The sequence below is a fragment of the Plutella xylostella genome, chromosome Z, assembly GCF_932276165.1.
Source record: "Plutella xylostella chromosome Z, ilPluXylo3.1, whole genome shotgun sequence".
Taxonomy (NCBI): Eukaryota; Metazoa; Arthropoda; class Insecta; order Lepidoptera; family Plutellidae; genus Plutella; species Plutella xylostella.
This window is the reverse complement of record NC_064012.1, coordinates 8,385,681-8,403,525: the sequence shown is the minus strand read 5'-3', so window position 1 is coordinate 8,403,525 and position 17,845 is coordinate 8,385,681. Positions and strand designations below refer to the sequence as shown.

The following is a 17,845-nucleotide window of genomic DNA, read 5'->3' as shown; positions in this document are numbered from 1 at the left end:
AAAGAAGTAGGTATAAGCACAGTGATTTAAGTGTTAGATTTAAACAGCTGCGCGATTTTACTTAGGTATATTATGCTCCTATATATATGTGATAGCAGTGTGCTAGTCATAAATCTTAACCATCAAAACAAGAAACCTTCGTAACAGAAAAGTGTCATAACTTTGTTGTCCCAAAACTGATAATGATGGTCGATTCGAATGCATTTTTTCACGACAAGAGTGTTGTTACAATAATTTTTACATTACATACAATGAAAAGCACAATACCTATATCTTACCTATCGGCACGAAGGGTGGTTTGTTCTGGAAGGAATAGGTGAGGTGGAGGTTGATGGGGCGCCCAAACCCCACCGGCTCCCCGTCTCTCGCCATGACTATAACAATACGAAAACAAAATACAGACACGGCAAGCCACAGCCTGAAAAATACTACCACCGATTTCGACTGGGAAATTGCAGATGAATTACAGCGGCAATAGAATTAACTAACTAAATAAAACATGAGCACAGTCGGAGGATAATAAATATTCGCGTTGTTCCAACAGAATCGCACCGCTCGCTTCGTTATTTCGCTCAGCGTAATTAAATATAACATGCAAAATTTTCTGTTTAATTCAATTATTCGAACACAGTATTGGGACAAAAGTGTTGATTGACTTGTTGGGCTGAATATATCTTTATTCGTAACCAAATTTATAGTAGGGTCATCTAGGTGTGGTCAACACAAAACCATAAGTATTATGTAACAAATATAAGCGCAACATTTACATTGACGACTATGAAGTTATACAAATTGCTTCAGTCAATCAATAGTTTTAGCCCAACCGAAATTGAGCCGATACTCACGTTGATTCTGTTTCCCTTTCCCCGTGTGCTGGTGTTTCTTCTGGCGTGCTCTGGAGTTCTGGAACCAGACTTGCGTGACCCGCTTGCTCAGGCCCGTGACCTGTGCGATGCGCTCCAGGTCTTGCCCGTCAGGGTTCGAGTCCAGCTGGAAGTTCGCCTGCAGCACTTGCAGCTGTTCCTCTGTGAACGTCGTGCGCACTCGCTTTGCTTTGCTCTTGTGATAGCCCTCGGAATCGCATCCGTCTGGCAAATAATATAAAAAATCGTCTTAAACTTAATGTTTGGCAATAAATTTCAAAGTTATTATTTTCGGATCGAGGTAGTTTACAATACGTCAGTCATAACTAGTGATAAGTATGTTTAAACACTAATAGAAACTTGTAAACATTTATTACCATATTGATGGCTATCATTACAGTCGTGAGACTAAATATTATGGTCTTATAAAAAGCGCTCGTAAGCCCGAGTGCTATGCGGGGTGGGGCCGGACCTCATTCGACCCAATCCCATAACCTGCAAAGTTATAGATATTGTAACTATGAATTCTGACAGTTATGGCCTCGGAACGTGATTAGCCTTTTTTAATCTTAGTTCCGCTTGTTCTTTGTAAAATAAGACGTGGAGAATTTCACTTCAATGAAAACATCATGAGACAGGTTATTTATTGGCCATTCTACATACCATTTATAGATGAGATCATTGTAATACACCTGCGGCTTTTGCATTGAGGAGCCGACGGGGTCGTAGTAGGGAAACTAGTAATGTAGAGGCGGCTTAATTAATAATGTTAACTAGCTTTCTCGCCGCGTGGCTGCAGCTGGAGCTCCGATGCACTGCACCGAAATCGATCAATATGTAGGTGGGTATACGCTTTCAACAATATTCTTGTCGAACTTGTAGCAACATTACTAGGTATGATTCTGTACGTTTGGGCTGAATAATAGGCTAGACATGTGGCCATTTAGACTTTTGACTATAGTATAGACATTATGAGAAAGTTTTTCCACCCTAAAAACTGAGTCATACTGTCGTAGGTAACATGCTTACATAACCTATTTAACTCTGATAACTGTTTAATTATTTGTTTTTTTTTACGTTACACTCATGCACGCACGCACACGTACTATCAGTCCTCTTTTAAGTCTGAAGAGATTTACCATAATCTCCACTCTTAATAATTAACAACCAAGCAAAAATATCTGTGTCTATAAACAAATACCTGTCTGTGATACTGTAGGACCATCTACGTACTTAGCCCTTTCAACATTATTAACAATCAAAAACACTCTATACACAGATGAAAACCACGTGAAACTCACCATCACTAGAAATTGACCCTCCATCGAGTGTCTCCAAGTAGTGCGGCTTGCAAAGCACCCGGTCATCATGCAGCGCGAACTGTTCCCCCGTGGACAGCTGTCTGCCGCAGGCGTCGCACGCGAAGCACGCCAGGTGGTAGACCTGCTGCCGAGCCTTGCGCACCCAGTCGGAGGACGAGATGCCTCGGCAGCACTTGGAGCACTTGGCACCGAAGGATCTGCGGACAAAGCGGCGGCTGGTGGCGTCAGCGAGTCGGGCTTGCGGGGTTGTGCGAGCTGCTGGGCTGGTGTGGTGGATGGTATAGTTTGTAGGCAACAGTCTACCATAACATACCGGTCGGAATGTCTATTATTTGGTATTTTTGAACATAAAATGATCTTTGTGTAAACTTTAGACTTACTTACCGACACCTTAGTAATCTTTGTTCAGTTGTTGGTTTATTTATGGACAGGATGAAAATAAAAAATTAAAACTCGCATAACCCCAGATCATTAATTAAAAATAGGCATTCGCTTAAAAGCCTAAGATAATTAAAAACATAAAAATTATTATGGCGTAAAAATCATCAGATCGCAATGCTATTTATTTAAATAATTATGTTAAAGTGCATTGTAAATCATAAGGTTATCGGTTGGAAATTATTGCAGCGGTCCTCTGTCTTTTTCACTCCAGAAGCATTTAAACAAAAGTAGGAGATATCATATAAATAATATTATAGACTTTAAAGAAATGCCACACGCAAAGCTTTCAAAAATAAATTTATTACAATTCCTTTTTACCGGCATATAACAATTAATTTGCAATTACATGTAGAATTCTAATGAAAGATATGTTTTAATTGGAAATTGCTCACCAACCATAAAAGTTTATGAATAATGAATAGGTTATTATTCTATAGCGTTCTCTTTTATGTTTTTTAAGTACCTTACTTCTTAAGCTTTCCTTCCTCTATTTTAAGATATTTTATGAAATTTAACATAATGTTACTGTTTCCATCACATGCTATGATTTCTAGATGGGAACTACTGAAGAAAAATAATGCTATTTCTTATTATGGTCCTCGCGGAAAAATACTCATCATCATCATCACAAAACTGGGGTAAGTAGGTAGGTTTCCCCCATTATTAATAAATGCATATTTTAAATAAGCCAATTAGTGCTCTTTTAGATCACTCAATTTGTAAATTTATCTTTTTTATAAATATTGCTCTGGTCTCTCGAAGTTTGTTCCACTTATTTGTTTTAAAAATAAGCTAGATTTAGATATAATGTAATTTAAAAAATGTGCATTCATAAAACGGCTTCTTTTGGTGGCCAGAAGTCATCAACCTTTCGGACCTGTTACCGTCTCATTATCATTTTGCGGGACCCTAAATATAATTAATTATGTAAAAGCATGCAACAACCCATTAACACTGGCTTAAAACATTGTTATCAAACATTTGGCGACAAACAGTTTGACGGAACCTGTTTGTTATTTTAACGGTTTTAAGTGTTATTTTGAGATATTGCCCAAAGATCGTTTGATAGCAGTATTTTAATAAGTACCTATTTTAATTAAAGCGTTAAATTGCCTGTCAATTATTTAATTAAGTTATTGCCCCGAACTATTCAATCACAGTATTAAATAAATCTGGCAAAATAATTAAAAATGACTGTCATACTAAATTATCTATAGATGCAAAACGAAAGTCTCGCCATTCAGGAAATCCTTATTGTTTAATTTATTTTATTTATCTTTTATTTATTTATTTTATTTATGTGATCTATATTTATGAAATCTATCACAACAGTAATAAGTGGTGAGGTGACATACTTACATTAAATATTTGAACACATACTTGTAAAGTTACAGAGCCTTATAAAATTCAAGTATGATACATTGCAGAAATATCTATAATCTGTCGTATTTTTACTGTCGACCTTAGAAGCATCTTTCATTAAAATTTATTAATTATAATACTAGTAGTATTCTAGAACCTACTTACCTCAGTTTTTCAACATCAGTCTTTTCGTGATTGAATAGTCGATCTATTTTTAGTTCCTACAAACGAAAGCTTGCTTAATTATTTATTGTGGCAAAAAACCAATGATTTCTGCTATCCCAACGTGGCGTTTCCTGCGGCTGCGTGCTAAACATCGTAAGACCATTTGCTCGGCGCGCTTATCACCACTTATTACCATTTTGTCTCGCTGAGTCAATTAACGCGTCGTATGGTAATGAGAGACAAGTCAAACGGCCCCCGTAATGAAGATGTTGAGTACCCCTGATAACGCCGCCGAGCCTCCCGGGTCCGAGGGTGGTCCTTTGAATATCATTTACACTTCAAACATTTCTGAATTTTAAGTTACATGTATTTTTGGATAGCACTTATTTTTGGATTCAAAAACATCCGGTTTCCGGTATTAAAACAGTTATAATTGATCTAGGTAGAGTTACTTAAATTATAATGTAATTTCACCAAACTATATACTAATTACTATTAGACCAAAATAAAAACTTGCAAGGTTTCCTGAATTTTCAGGGGCTGTAAAATTAGTAGGCAGTCAAATTAAAAAGTGAATGGTTTGTAAGGAAACAATTTGTTTTACGTAAAATGTAGTCACATCTCAGCTAAGTCATAGCCACAACAGATTTAAGGGAATTAAAAGCAAGCACAATAAATCATGGATCTCCAAGCTTAATGCGCAAGAGTTTCCCCGCGTTCGAATGCCGTGACACATTTCATACCGTACATTATTTGTCGAAGATTAGAAAAGCAATTAAATTCCTGTAAGCCGGCGATCTATCATCGATATTATAATACAAATGGTGCATTCAGTTCCCGTGTAGTCATCAAAGGTTGCCCGGGGCGAGTTACACTTCTTTAAACAAACGCTTGGTTTAACTGAATGGGTTTTGTACGGTTTGGTTGAATGTTATAATTTAAGTCATGTCGCCGGGTGTGCGCGGGGTGGGTGCGGGTGGGGGGGAAGGGAATGCAATCAACGAGTGAGGATTTATGCGCTGCGCCGGAGGCTGTTTGCGATGCGTCGACGCACGCGTTGGCGGTTGTCACTGCCCCACCACGCTTTTGGGAACTTTCGCGATTAACGGGCTGGTTCAGGTCTGTGTGTTTCCTTGGAGATTATAATTTGGAACATGAATTATTGCAGACTTAGACAATTGGCTTACAATATGTTTATAAGTAGGTAGATGATTTGCATTCATTAAGTTCGAATTTTGTATTCAGTTTCCATGAAAGTTGTAAAGGCTATATTGAGATCCCTAAAATGAAACTGCAACCCTTCTATACCTGCAAATTCACTACAATATACTTAAAATGAAAGGAAAGACTATGGAAGTGGAAACTATCTACAATAAACATGCTATAGGCAGTAACAATTCAAATCTCATACATACTCGTATTACTTTTATACTCCTATGAAATTCCAGACTTAATTTTTCGGCAGTATCATAGTCGTTGAGATAGGACTTAAAAAGAATTTGTAAACTTCGGTTCTACCTTTTTTGGTCTAAGATTTATTTGCCGAATCTCATATTGCATAGTAACGTTTGGTCAAAGTCTCGTTTCGCCGAAAATCGTATGGCATAAATCTCTTTTAGTAAAAAGTTATTTCGCATAATCTTGTTTAGCCTAATAATGGTATGGCCAAATCTTGAATAGTCTAATAATGCTAAGGCATAGGTTATAATAAATAATAATACTCGTTTGGCTTTAACTTTGATGGAGCGCGAGCGTCTCCCTACATAGCGAAAACTGGTGCCTTGTATTGTAGTCGCTATATGGAAAACGCTCCGCTTTGCTTTTGACGAACATGTGCACCTAACACGCTCCTCCTCGCTTTGCTCGTCGTCGCACCTATCTTTAGGTTTCGATCCCAGGGGGTTTAATGGCGTTTGTAATAATAATAATGGTCATTCACTTTCGATATTTTGATCATTCAATATCGTGATTTTCGAGATGTTGGAGAAAAATACCACAATTTGTACATTTATAACTACTTAATATAGTATTTATTAAGATAATATAAGGAGAAACAAGATTATAACAATACGATCAATTTGAGCAAACGAGACTTAGGTGTTTCAAGTATGTGCCGAAAGAGTTTTAGACGAAACGAGTCTTATGCCACATAAGTCTTGGCGTAGTGATGATTCTACCAAAAAAGTTTAGACCTTACGAGTTATGCCAAAAGAGTTTAGGGCAATAAAGATTAGGCGAGATGAGGGGAACCCGTAAACTTCATATAGGCTAGTAGGTCCATAATGAAACAAAACACAATCGCTCAAACAAAAAGAATCACTCGCAGAGATCCATGAACCGTTTCTTTAATATTCCCGCCGGCGCCCGACCGTCGAATAAATCGATCTAGAGTGGAATCGATTGCCGTGTATATTTATGCGACTAGAGATTAATTAAAAGCCGCGGCGACAAGCCCCCATTTACATACAACATGGAGTGCGCATTTGCGGCGGAGTGTGGGAGGCGGGTAGCCTCCTAGTAGTTATACAACCCTGGTAGCAGTAGCAGCCGGGACCAAGGCACCAGCAGGTACCTAGGTGTCGGTGACGCGATAAACTGATACAACTTACAACACGCTTCGACAATTCCGCTAAAGTGTTTACGTTCAGATAACGAAGGCTGTAGATTGGTTTTATTGCTTTAGAGATTAAACTGCAGGAAGACTATGTGTTAGATGCATTGGTGCACTGAAAGTTTATATTAATCTTTGTTCAGACTTTAATGACTTCATTGAACCCGGAATTGAAATCACCTATGTGGCAAAAAAGCTTCTCAAACTACTTTATTATTTTTATTAAGTATTTAGATTAGGTATTTCAGTGGGCCTCCTGGGGAGATATTGGACAAGCAGACATTCTGAATGTAAATAACATCCACTATACTGGGGCAACATAAATCGGCAGCGGGTGCCGATTACGCTTGCCCAGCCGCCGGCGACGAGACGGGATTGCTTTCCGTTGATATATCGCTGCTTATTGTTTATTTAGCTCCTCAGTAACCTACCCGCCTGGTAGCGCCTGCCCGTCATTGCTTTGCTCACCAAACACCTTGTTAACTCCTCGTTAAGCCATCGTTAAATGTTGTCGAGTAGATCACGGTGTGATTTGTGAAGCATGTTCTTTATCTCAAGAATGATCTGCGTTGCAAGTTACAGAAGTCATTTCTTTGACGTGATAAGTTTAAATTAGTAAAAATAACTTCAAGTAAGTAATTATATTTGTAATGAAATATTATAAATTACGAGTATGATAAATGTATTACTTATAAACATTATGCTAGAAAACACATTTAGGTTTTCAACAAAGGAACTTTTAGGTACGGCTTGAGCTTGAGTGACTATAATATGAGTAAATACTCGTAATAATATACCTAACAGCAAGAGGGCAACAAAAGAAAATAAGCAGAAACGATTGTGATAGAGCGGAGGTGTTCAACAATAGCACAATCAGAGTTGTAGGAGTGCGAGATGGACAGACAGACCGACACACGATTGCAGTTTGTGTGACTCCTACACGGTGACCACGGCTGTTACATCAAAGCTACGTCTGTCACTCAGAAGAATTAAGCAAGTACTTAACCATATATAGTCGTTTGCAATAGAATCCAACAATCATGTAAACAAATATGGCGGACTGACATTGACAGCGTATTGTTTATGCCCATAGTGATGTCATAGTATTCTAATTAGATTAAGTATATAAGCCATAGACTATAAAATAAAACTGATTATAGGTATAATAATATAAAAAAAGTGTTTATTAAAACAAATTTAAATCTTTGTCTTCGTCATCATCACTATCAGAAGTGTCACCGGTGACCGTAATTATAAATGGAACCACTGTGTCATCGCTTGCCGTGTCTAAAATGCCGTCGACCTTTTTCATTTCTTCCTCTTCCTTTTTTCGTTTTGGTTAATTATATTAAGCTCTTGAAAAAAAATATAATTGTATTCAAATAATATTAAATTAAAATAATTTATTAAATTAAAAATAAAAGATAACTTCAGATTACGAACAACACTAACTTTTCAATGACTTATAGAGTTCGATGAGTAAAAAACTAAGATGACAGCTTGTCAAATACTTCGTAATTTTTACGTTGCAAATGTTTTAACAAATTTAACTTATAAATACAAGTTAAATCGTGTTGAAGATAATGCGAAAACAATGGTGCGTTCGTTGAAATCAGACTATGTTCATAATTGATCGTCAAATGTATGTGATTACGGAGTAATCGTGAAAATTTGGTTTGTTTACATGATTGTTGGATTCTATTGCAAACGATTATACGTATTACAGAATCAGCTATTCCCGCTCCCTTACATTGCCTTAAAAGATTAAAGTTAAATTCCTGAGAAGACCCGCTGAAAGCTCAGTAATATTGCACAAATTTGGGCAATCATCAATGAAACACCTGAATAAGGCGGTTTTATCTCATAGTTTGGAGTAAACCTTCTTTTTGAATAGTCTACCCTATTTTGTGCTCGGCCTCGGCTCATCACAACATCGCAGATCTGTCCGTTCTAAACCTACTATATTCGTACTTTGCCTGAAAAGAAATCGGCGGCGCTGGTAACAAAGCGTAATTTCTGTGACCTGTTTGAAAAATTTACTTTATGTTCGTTACTATGTTTCTTTTGCAATCGACTACATTTTCGTTGCATATCAGTAATAATATCATAGTTGTCACAAATCATATATAACCTTTAACCGATTGTCTTTTTATCATGAAAAATATTTTATGTTCAGCTAAATATATTAATTCAAGCAAAAAAAGTAGTGTACGTAATCATGCAAATTTTAAACAAATCAAATAAAGACACAAAACTACACGAACTGAACATAGGAAGGGGATTGTTTTGAAGTAATCAATTCTGTAAATAAGGGTAGTATTTAAACAGGCCCGATATAAACAAATGCACACATCACGATGCATCGTATATCGCGATGCCACGGCATGCTATAAAAACTGACCATTGAGATCACATTGCGTTCTTAAATTCCTCGTGTTTACAAAACATAAAGAGCGTTTAGCCGCACCACAATGGAATTTCAAACGTAGGTACATTTAATTCCTATACAATATGGACATGCGTCCAATTAACCTTAGCATTAGAAACATCGACTCATCATCGGTGAATAATGCAACCCGGCCAGATGGCGAAGTCGGGGTATTGGCTAAAGATAGTTTGGTTCGTGGGTGTTCGATGCACGGTTGGTTAGGAGGCGGTATGCGAGGATCGCGGTGTGAGGCGGGAGGGGGGCAGGGGCCAAGACCTCTGACCCGCGCGCTGTGTGGCGCGTGACGCAGCACTCCGCCGCCGCCGCTCGCCGCGTCGTCACCGGACCGCGGGCCTCGGACCAGCGACCGACCACACCAACGATATCAGATCAAATACACTTGTCGTGCGTTACAATAAATGTCCACCAAAACCTTACCCCTTTCAGGAAAATCGGAACTCAACTAGGAGGAAGTGGAACTAAAATAATTTTCAAAGTCTGAGCTGTAAACTGATAAATTGATCAGAATATATTGATGACATCTATCAAGTTAAGACTATTCAAAAGGATCCTTCCACAAAATAAAGGAGCGAACCCACAAGCTGGAATGGCTTTTGTCCAATGCCACAACGCATCGGGAACACATTCGAGACTTCAAATTCCGAATGTTGATACAAGCACAAAAGGCTCCTAAAAGGGGAATAAGCCTTCACCAAAACAGGTGCGTGAGAACTTATACTCATAACTTAACATAGAAAAAAGTCCAGTGTCTCGAGAGTTTTATTGAAAACCGGCGCACAACAAAGAGGTCCCTGGAGAATGTTGCCAGATAAAAAATATAGCCGAGTTGCCATGACTTGCAACACCGCTGTTTTCATTTGTCATTTATTTTGATTGTGATAAGTTGGTGCGACGTGAAACCATATTTTTTAATCGAGACAGCGATACGGATTGTGAGGCACGAGGCAGTATCGGCCGCGGTATCGACGGCGCGCGTCGACGGCTGCCCTCACACGGCGCTGCTGGGGGCAGATGCTCTATCTTACATCATAAATATCACTCAACAGATCTCGTCAAAACATTCCGAACTTAGTTTCATAGGGGTTACGAAGCCTTAGAAGATTTTCCCGAATATGCCTTATCCACGAAGCACCAATTTCCTCATCGCTGAGGCCACAGCCTCATATGATGTGGAGTGGTTCACACTCACACAGGCCGGCTCGCCATTGTTCCTGCGGTTAAGTTGCCGTCATCGATGAACAAGGTAACGGGCTCGAGTCCGTCATTGGTCTCGTTAGAGAATCATTTCAGATTAGAGACGATCAATTCAAGTGGGTGACGAACCTCTTCGTATAGTACCCGCGATCATGTTTGTTTTCTATTCGAAACAAAATTTTTGGAAGCTAGTAAAAAACATCATTTTTGCATAATGTAAGATGAGCAATGAGAAAAATTTAGAGCTAGACTACAGACTAACATAACTAGTAAATAAATAAAAAAATCCACATCACTCAGGATCAGGAATCAGAATGGCTGTGAGCAGAAACAACCTGCTAGTAGAAACTAAAAGGCACAATCCGTCAATATACCTAATACGAACTAGAAAGCAAACTAAGAGCAACTTAGAATTATTTTACTATCATTCTACAGGTTGGCCACGCAAGGGTACGGATAAAGGTACACGGAAAGTGACTACTGGAGCAGACTTACTTGGCATAATCCTGCTTGCAGTAGACCCGGCGGTCGCGCAGGAAGCAGGACGGCTGGGAGTCCAGCGGCGCTGCGCAGACGCAGCAGCGCAGACACGCGGCGTGCCACGCGCCGCCGCCCACCTCCAGCACGAAGCGGTCCGCGATGCCCACGCCGCACGCGCAGCACACGCGGTGCTCCGTCTGAGGAATGCCATTGGTCAGATGAGATCGGTTGAAGGAAAGAAGAGGCGACATTGGTCAGATGAGATGAATTAAAGGAAAGAAGGAGTGACATTGGTTAAGAGATCAATGAAAGGTAAGAAAGAGAAAATTAAAGATAGCTGAAAGCTAAATCTAAAATAGATACTTATTGATATCGATTATGAAGGCATACATTCTAATAATAATGTCCTCCTAGCCGAATTTCGACCACGGCGGCCAATCTCAATTGAGATCAGCCATCTACGCAGGAGTAGATTATAGTGCCCAAGTGTGTGCGCAGTACACAGGAGCACTCTCTGTTCCATCACTCTCATAACCCAATGGGACGGATTGACCGACACGACTGGAGAGAGCTAGGCGCAGGACCGACTGCTTTACATGCCCATCCGACAGCATGGATCGTTTCACTGTTTCGGACATCAGGTGATCAGCCTTCTATGTCCTAACCAAACTTAGACCACTGCCTCTGTGGTCTAGTGGTAGAAGCTTCGCTTCATGACCCAGAGGTCCCGGGTTCGATTCCCGGGTGGGACCATCAATACATTCTAATATTTGTGCGGTCAAAACCTTAACAACTGAACTCTATAAGCTTGACATCGCTAGTATCGAAGTAAACATTTGTTTTATTTTCGAACTATTCTGCAACATGTGATATTGAATCTATGGTAGGGTGTAAGTACAGTGTTGTGCAGGGTACAAGTAATCTAATAACTGTTGCGTCAACAGCCCGCCCCCGCGACAATCAGCGGCGTGCGACAGCTTTGTATGTTTTTATTTGATCAATTACAGAGTTACAATCTGTAACATAATTTGCAGACGATAAACCCTTTATGGTGTCCCTGCAATTCAGTTTAACTTCATTTTCATAAATACATATTCAGTTGGAATTCGGTCGATCCACCCAAACCGCGTTTGACAATTCTGAATTATAGTCATTGCCAATTTATCTAACCATTGTTTGGGAATTCAAACTGAATTTTAAATTGATTAGCCCAATGCTAACGATGGAACTAGATAGTTGACTATATGTACGTTTCGTACGCTTTAGTAACATAAGTGGTGCGCTGCAATTTGCATACATAATATGGAAATTATTTGGATCATCGTCGTCGGACTGTCATAATCAGTCCTTTGTTTTTTTTCGGCTTTTGTAATAACCCAAGCATTTTTTTGAGATAATTTGTTTTGTAACATGCCCAACATTAATTTATTGATTAAACGTCGCTTGTTAGTAACGTAAATATTCAATTATGTATACGTTATTTTTCAGTACAACGACATTAAATAGGACCTCGGGATAAAAAATAGAGCAATTAAAAAAAAACAAAAATACAGTCATAATAACTTATCCGAATTTCTCTTGTGCGTCAAGTTATAAAAATCAAAAAACTTTTAAGCTACACTTAATATTCCTCTTGCCTCAAACCTTACAAACCGAGTGCTCTACTGCGCGATGGCCCTAAAAATATCGCCGACGTCATCGAACTACAAATCCGCTTAACCAAATAATACTTGAACAATGGGCGCGCGTCCTCCCCCGCGCCGCACGTGACTCGCGTCACAACACGCGACAATTATCCCGAATTAGACACATTGTACCGAGCCCCTGCCTCTGCGACTCATCTTATTTGCTATTTGCTACTACTGTGTGTAATCACAGTTCCTTGCAGACCTATCATTTGCCCTCACCCTCCGCGGGGCGATCAAACAGTCAAAGGTTCACGAGCGTTAATTGCAATGAAAGAGTTGTGGAAATTGGTGGTCGTGTGTTGCTTTGAATGTCGGTTGGTTGTTACAATTACAATTACTTAAATTATTTCAAAAATATGATATCCAAACTGTCTTACGGTGTAAGTTACCCAGATAAAATGTAAGCTTGCTTCAAGTTTGTTTTTTGTGTGATATATAGTTGCAAGAGTTGCAACGTCAAATTTCCTATGGCAAGTTTATTTCAAATTTGCTGTAAGATTGTGAAAGTAAGTTTACTATGGCAACTTTATTTTTAAATTTGCTGTAAGCTTGTGAAATTTAGTTTTCTATGTCAAGTTTATTTCAAATTTGCTGTAAGCTTGTGAAAGTAGTGGTTATATAGTGGCCCTGACTGCTATGCCGAAGGTCCCGGGTTCGATTCCCGGCTAAGGGCAGATATTTGTTTAAAGATTTAGGTAGCGTCAATTTTCTTATTTTTATTTTTATTTAGAGAACTTTATTATTCCTATCAAATAAGCATGTGGCGGACACCTCGCCACACAATCAACAGATGGCGCTCGGAACGCCACACACGGAACATGTATGGAAACGAAGCAATTCTGTATGAAATCCTACATCGCGCATTCGAAGTTTTTCACCTACGCTGCTATATATACAGAGCCCCCAAACTGACCGTTGGGCAGAAAGCTAATTGGATAACTGGTCAAAGCCTCAACCATAGAAGAACGCGGACTCCGGTGTACTCTCTCGAATGACCACCAGCACCTGGGACAGGCGGACAGCACACTGGACACTGCGCCTCGGCAGGTCAGCAAGCAGAGCCAGTCTCTCCTGGTCGACGCGGCACCCTGCCACAATGCTCTCCACTGCAAATATGTCGTGTGCACATCGCAGTCTTTTTAACCCGATAATTATGCCAATTTGTCGTGTCAAAAATGCAGCAAGTTTGTTCAAGGGAAACTAGAAAGTTTGATTTAAACTTGCCACAAGTTTACTCACTTGCCTCATCAGACTTGTTGCAAGTCTTCTCATTTGACAGTTCAAACTTAATGCAAGGCTGAAACAAGTTTAAATTGCTATTTGGGTAGCATCTGTTTCTGTTGATAAAATATACAGGTAAATTAATAAAAGATCTATTTTACTACCCGTAAAATGTAAGTAAGACTACGACGTACAATCATGTGTGAAACCAATAAGTATGGGCAAAAATTTCAATAAAACGCTTACGTGATCATAGTTTATCCCCGATCATTAATTCGCAACCACTACACGATAAATCTCATGTTTCTCTCTTGTCTGACAACTGACAACTATGAAAAGTTGATACAAAAGTCAGAAGGGGCGGGTGCGCCGGCGCAGTTACAACCCCAATAATAACCACTCGAGTACTATTACCGCTTCTTCACACCCCAAATCAAATTCACAAGCGGTTTGTAAACGATAAATTTATATGAGGTGTGGTGTGATGTGTGCAGCCGTCGCTCGACGTCACGCGAACAATGCGTGGCAGCCCGCACGACACTCTCTGCCACCGAACACACTGCGAGAAACAAATTTCTTAAGAGTTCTGACAATAGGGTATAATGGCTCCCCGGCCACATTGTCCAAGTGACTCCACACATCCGACTTGTCTCGGTTTTTTGCGACGAAATCCACGTCGCGTATAATGATGTTATTTGTGTGTTTAACGCAACATTTAGAACGGTCTGTTGGTTTACGGACGAAATTATGCAAAAGAAGACCTTTTTAGTCGCTTGGATTTTCTAATTCTTTTCAACCTCACCGTTGATATCTATATGACACCCGCACAAATTAAAAGAGTTGACATGTTTATTTGTTTATTAAACTCTACCTCAAAATCAAGTCGTATTCTTCTTATATAAGAAGAAGAAGACGTATTTCGGAAGTTATAATAAACTTTGTAGATCATAGATCGATTTAATACGAGTGCATGAGCAAACAATCTTCTCAAAGACTTTAAAAAAAGATCGTACCCCTCTCGACACGTGAAGTCAGAAGATGATACATTGCAGATTTTACCGTCATTGATATCCAATAATGTTGACAATGGTTCCGGAACGTCAATGGACGGCCGATGCGGATCGAACCCCGGGGGGTCGCAACAGCATGCGGCGGTAATACCGCAGGCGTGACAGCGGAGGGAAGGAAAAAGCATTCAGATGATTTGTCTCCATTTTAACGGATTTTTATGAATAGTTATGAAAATCTTAGGTTTTAGCCAAGTTGCAGATGTGATGTGATATAGCCAAGATGTGAGGTGTTGATTTGAAGAAAATAGTTAGTGTAAGATAACAATAGTTTTGTGTAAGATTAGGCTTTGTGTGTACAAAAAGTCTAGTATATTTGTTGGGAAAAGAGAGAAGAAACGTTCAAACACAAGAAACTGTATTTATCTCTACATCTATATTTTGCCTATTAGGCAGTGGTAGGTAGTAGTATTAGTAGGCATCTATTACCTCCCCTAACTCTGAAATCATTGGCATGCACGTCGTGGCAAATATGTTTCAAAATAGTTAACTCACCTAAATCCGAATGTAACAATGACCGTGACGTGCTCTATTGGAGAATCATGAAGTGGACAATGAGCCGTGGGGGGCGGTTGTACACAAACTAAAATGTGCACGCATCATCGAAATGGCTGGCGTGAACATTGGGCATAAATGGTGTAATGGACTGACTTCATAATCTAGTAAATGTGCCGTAAAGCGCCATCATTGGACACGGTGATCATTGAATTCAATTCTTTTTTTTACTAGGGTTTTCTTCGGCTGGCTTTGATTATGAGCTGGTTAGTGAAAACTTTGTTGTGTTTTGTTTTGTTTCAAAGGTTATGAATATTTTTCAGTTCCATTATTTGATGTGTCTGTGGCCTCTCTCACAATCAGATCACCACAGTCACATCACCATAGCATAGGTTTTAAAGTTAAAAGTTGTGCCGCGATGGAAATAAACACTTTTAACATATTTTTTTACGACAGAGCTCCTTCTCAATGCAAGAATCGCTTAAAGCCATCATAACCCTAGTCTATGCAGGCATCCTGTATTAACTGAATTGCTCTTGAATCTACTTTGACGATGTCCTGATGTCACTCTAATGGTACGAGCCACCACTCCCGGCGCTTACGGCATTGTCCGCGTCTTAACTTTGCAAATCCGATTTATATTTGAATATAATTGACTTTCGGCTCGAGCCAGGTATGCGGCTGGGTTCATTGTGAACGAGCCTCAATAGCATTTTTATCTGTTGAACATGATAAATGTGTTTGTAAGATTAAGCGCGGTGGGTGCGGGGTCTAGGGCCTATTGAGCGCGGCCGGGTGATCACCGCGCCTCGTAATAGACTCGGCTCCACATCTGAGCCAGTCCGACACTTATTGATGTGCAGCTCATCTTTTGTGTCAATATTTTATCGGTTAACACGGTTTTGTGGTGTTAAAATATTTAAAGGTTTTGTTTATGTTGCCGTTTTGTTAAGAAGAATTCGGATTGGAATTCTTTATGGTTGTTTTTAGATCTAAATAAGTTTACCCTTTGATTTATTATTTTTATCCGTTGTCGTTTACATATGTTCACAGAATAATATTTGTAACAACTGTTATATGCCTACATATTTCTTTGCGCAAATATTTTCCGGGGTTGGCAGCCCCTACGAACACAACAATACAGCACAAATGAGCTACAGTTTCTTCGCTCAAATCTCCATAACTTCAGCCAATCTGAGGCCCGTGAGGCTGAGTTGCCTCGCGTTTTATATTCAGAAAGCTCTTTGTGCATTACAGGGACAGGGGAGGGGGCAGAAGTAAGCCGGGCGCGGGGGGACAGGAAAATCACGGTATTCAAAACAACTCCTCCAATAAAACTTTCAATTGCCTCTTGTTGATGTTTTCCGAAGTTTTTTCTTGATCTTCGCACGGATACGTTTTGACTGCCGACGTCGGGGGAGACCCGCACTTTTTATTGCATGTTGTGGCCATCTGTTAGTGGTTGGTGTGAAAAAGTGGTTATTGTGGGTATGACGAAGGTGTGGTGTGACGGAGAGTGGGTCACGGGAACAATGCGCGGCAGGGGGCGCCACCGGGCGGGCGACGCCGGGTGACATCGCTATATGCTAATCACGGCCAGTATCGCTAGGAAGATCTACTAATATACGCGCGGACATCACTTTCCACGAATTAACAGCTTGTGGTAGAAAGTTTAGACACAAGTTTTTGTTCTTCTTCTACACTCGCGAGCGAATAAAAAGTTCCACTTGACTAATCTTCTAAGACCATAGCATTTATACGTGATTTATACGCATAATACGATAAAAAAAAAACTGTTTATAGAGTTTAAAAAGCTTACCTATATAAAAGCTCACTATCCAATCGAGCCACTAAATAAATCTTAAAACATTTCGAACTTTTTCATCTGCGACTTGGCAGCCGTTATTAAAATACAAAGTAACTTTTAGGGTAAGATTTTACCATTGATTAAAATTCGAGGGTCCAAAAAAATTGCAATAAAAAGCTGAAAAAAGGAACGAAACGTCAAGAACAAACAATAATCAACATTCAAACGGTATTCGATTTCAGAACGCCGGCGGCTTCTTCTCATTGTTGTTTTGTTTGAATTTGAGCTTTTGTATGTTGGGTTAAGGTGTACTTTATGTTTTCAGTGGTATAAGTGAGGGTTCGGTCGTCAGCGGGGGGCGTGGCAAGGCGGAGCGTGCTGACGTCACTCGCTGTGAGTGTGTGCGTGTGGTTGTACGTGCGTACAGTCATGCGCCTGTGTGTGTAATCTAATCCTGAACTCTCTCCGAACCTCGTTGATTGCGAACTGTACCTCGAGACCTCGATCGATAGCTTCACTTCAGTATACCTATAGGACCTTCAAGAACGGTGTGTAGCTAGGTGTGCTTCTGAAGTAAACATTGGAGTTGCTAGTTGACTGAGCTGCAGTGAAAGTCCGACCTTAGCTTTGAATTTGCCTCGGCACTAACTGCATTCCTGTAAACTTTATGGTAGGTACGA

General features: G+C 39.7%; 1 protein-coding gene across 1 annotated transcript in view; it reads right to left on the bottom strand.

Moving 5' to 3' along the window:
* Positions 1-17,845, bottom strand: part of LOC105388780 (LIM/homeobox protein Awh) — a 32,268-nt gene that overhangs the window by 1,765 nt on the left and 12,658 nt on the right. Inside the window, exons 2-5 of the mRNA XM_011559750.3 lie at positions 10,903-11,084; positions 2,165-2,382; positions 846-1,088; positions 279-374 (exon numbers count right to left, since the gene is read on the bottom strand). Coding sequence (XP_011558052.3) covers positions 279-374; positions 846-1,088; positions 2,165-2,382; positions 10,903-11,084 — 739 coding nt within the window. The remainder of the gene's footprint in view (positions 1-278; positions 375-845; positions 1,089-2,164; positions 2,383-10,902; positions 11,085-17,845) is intronic.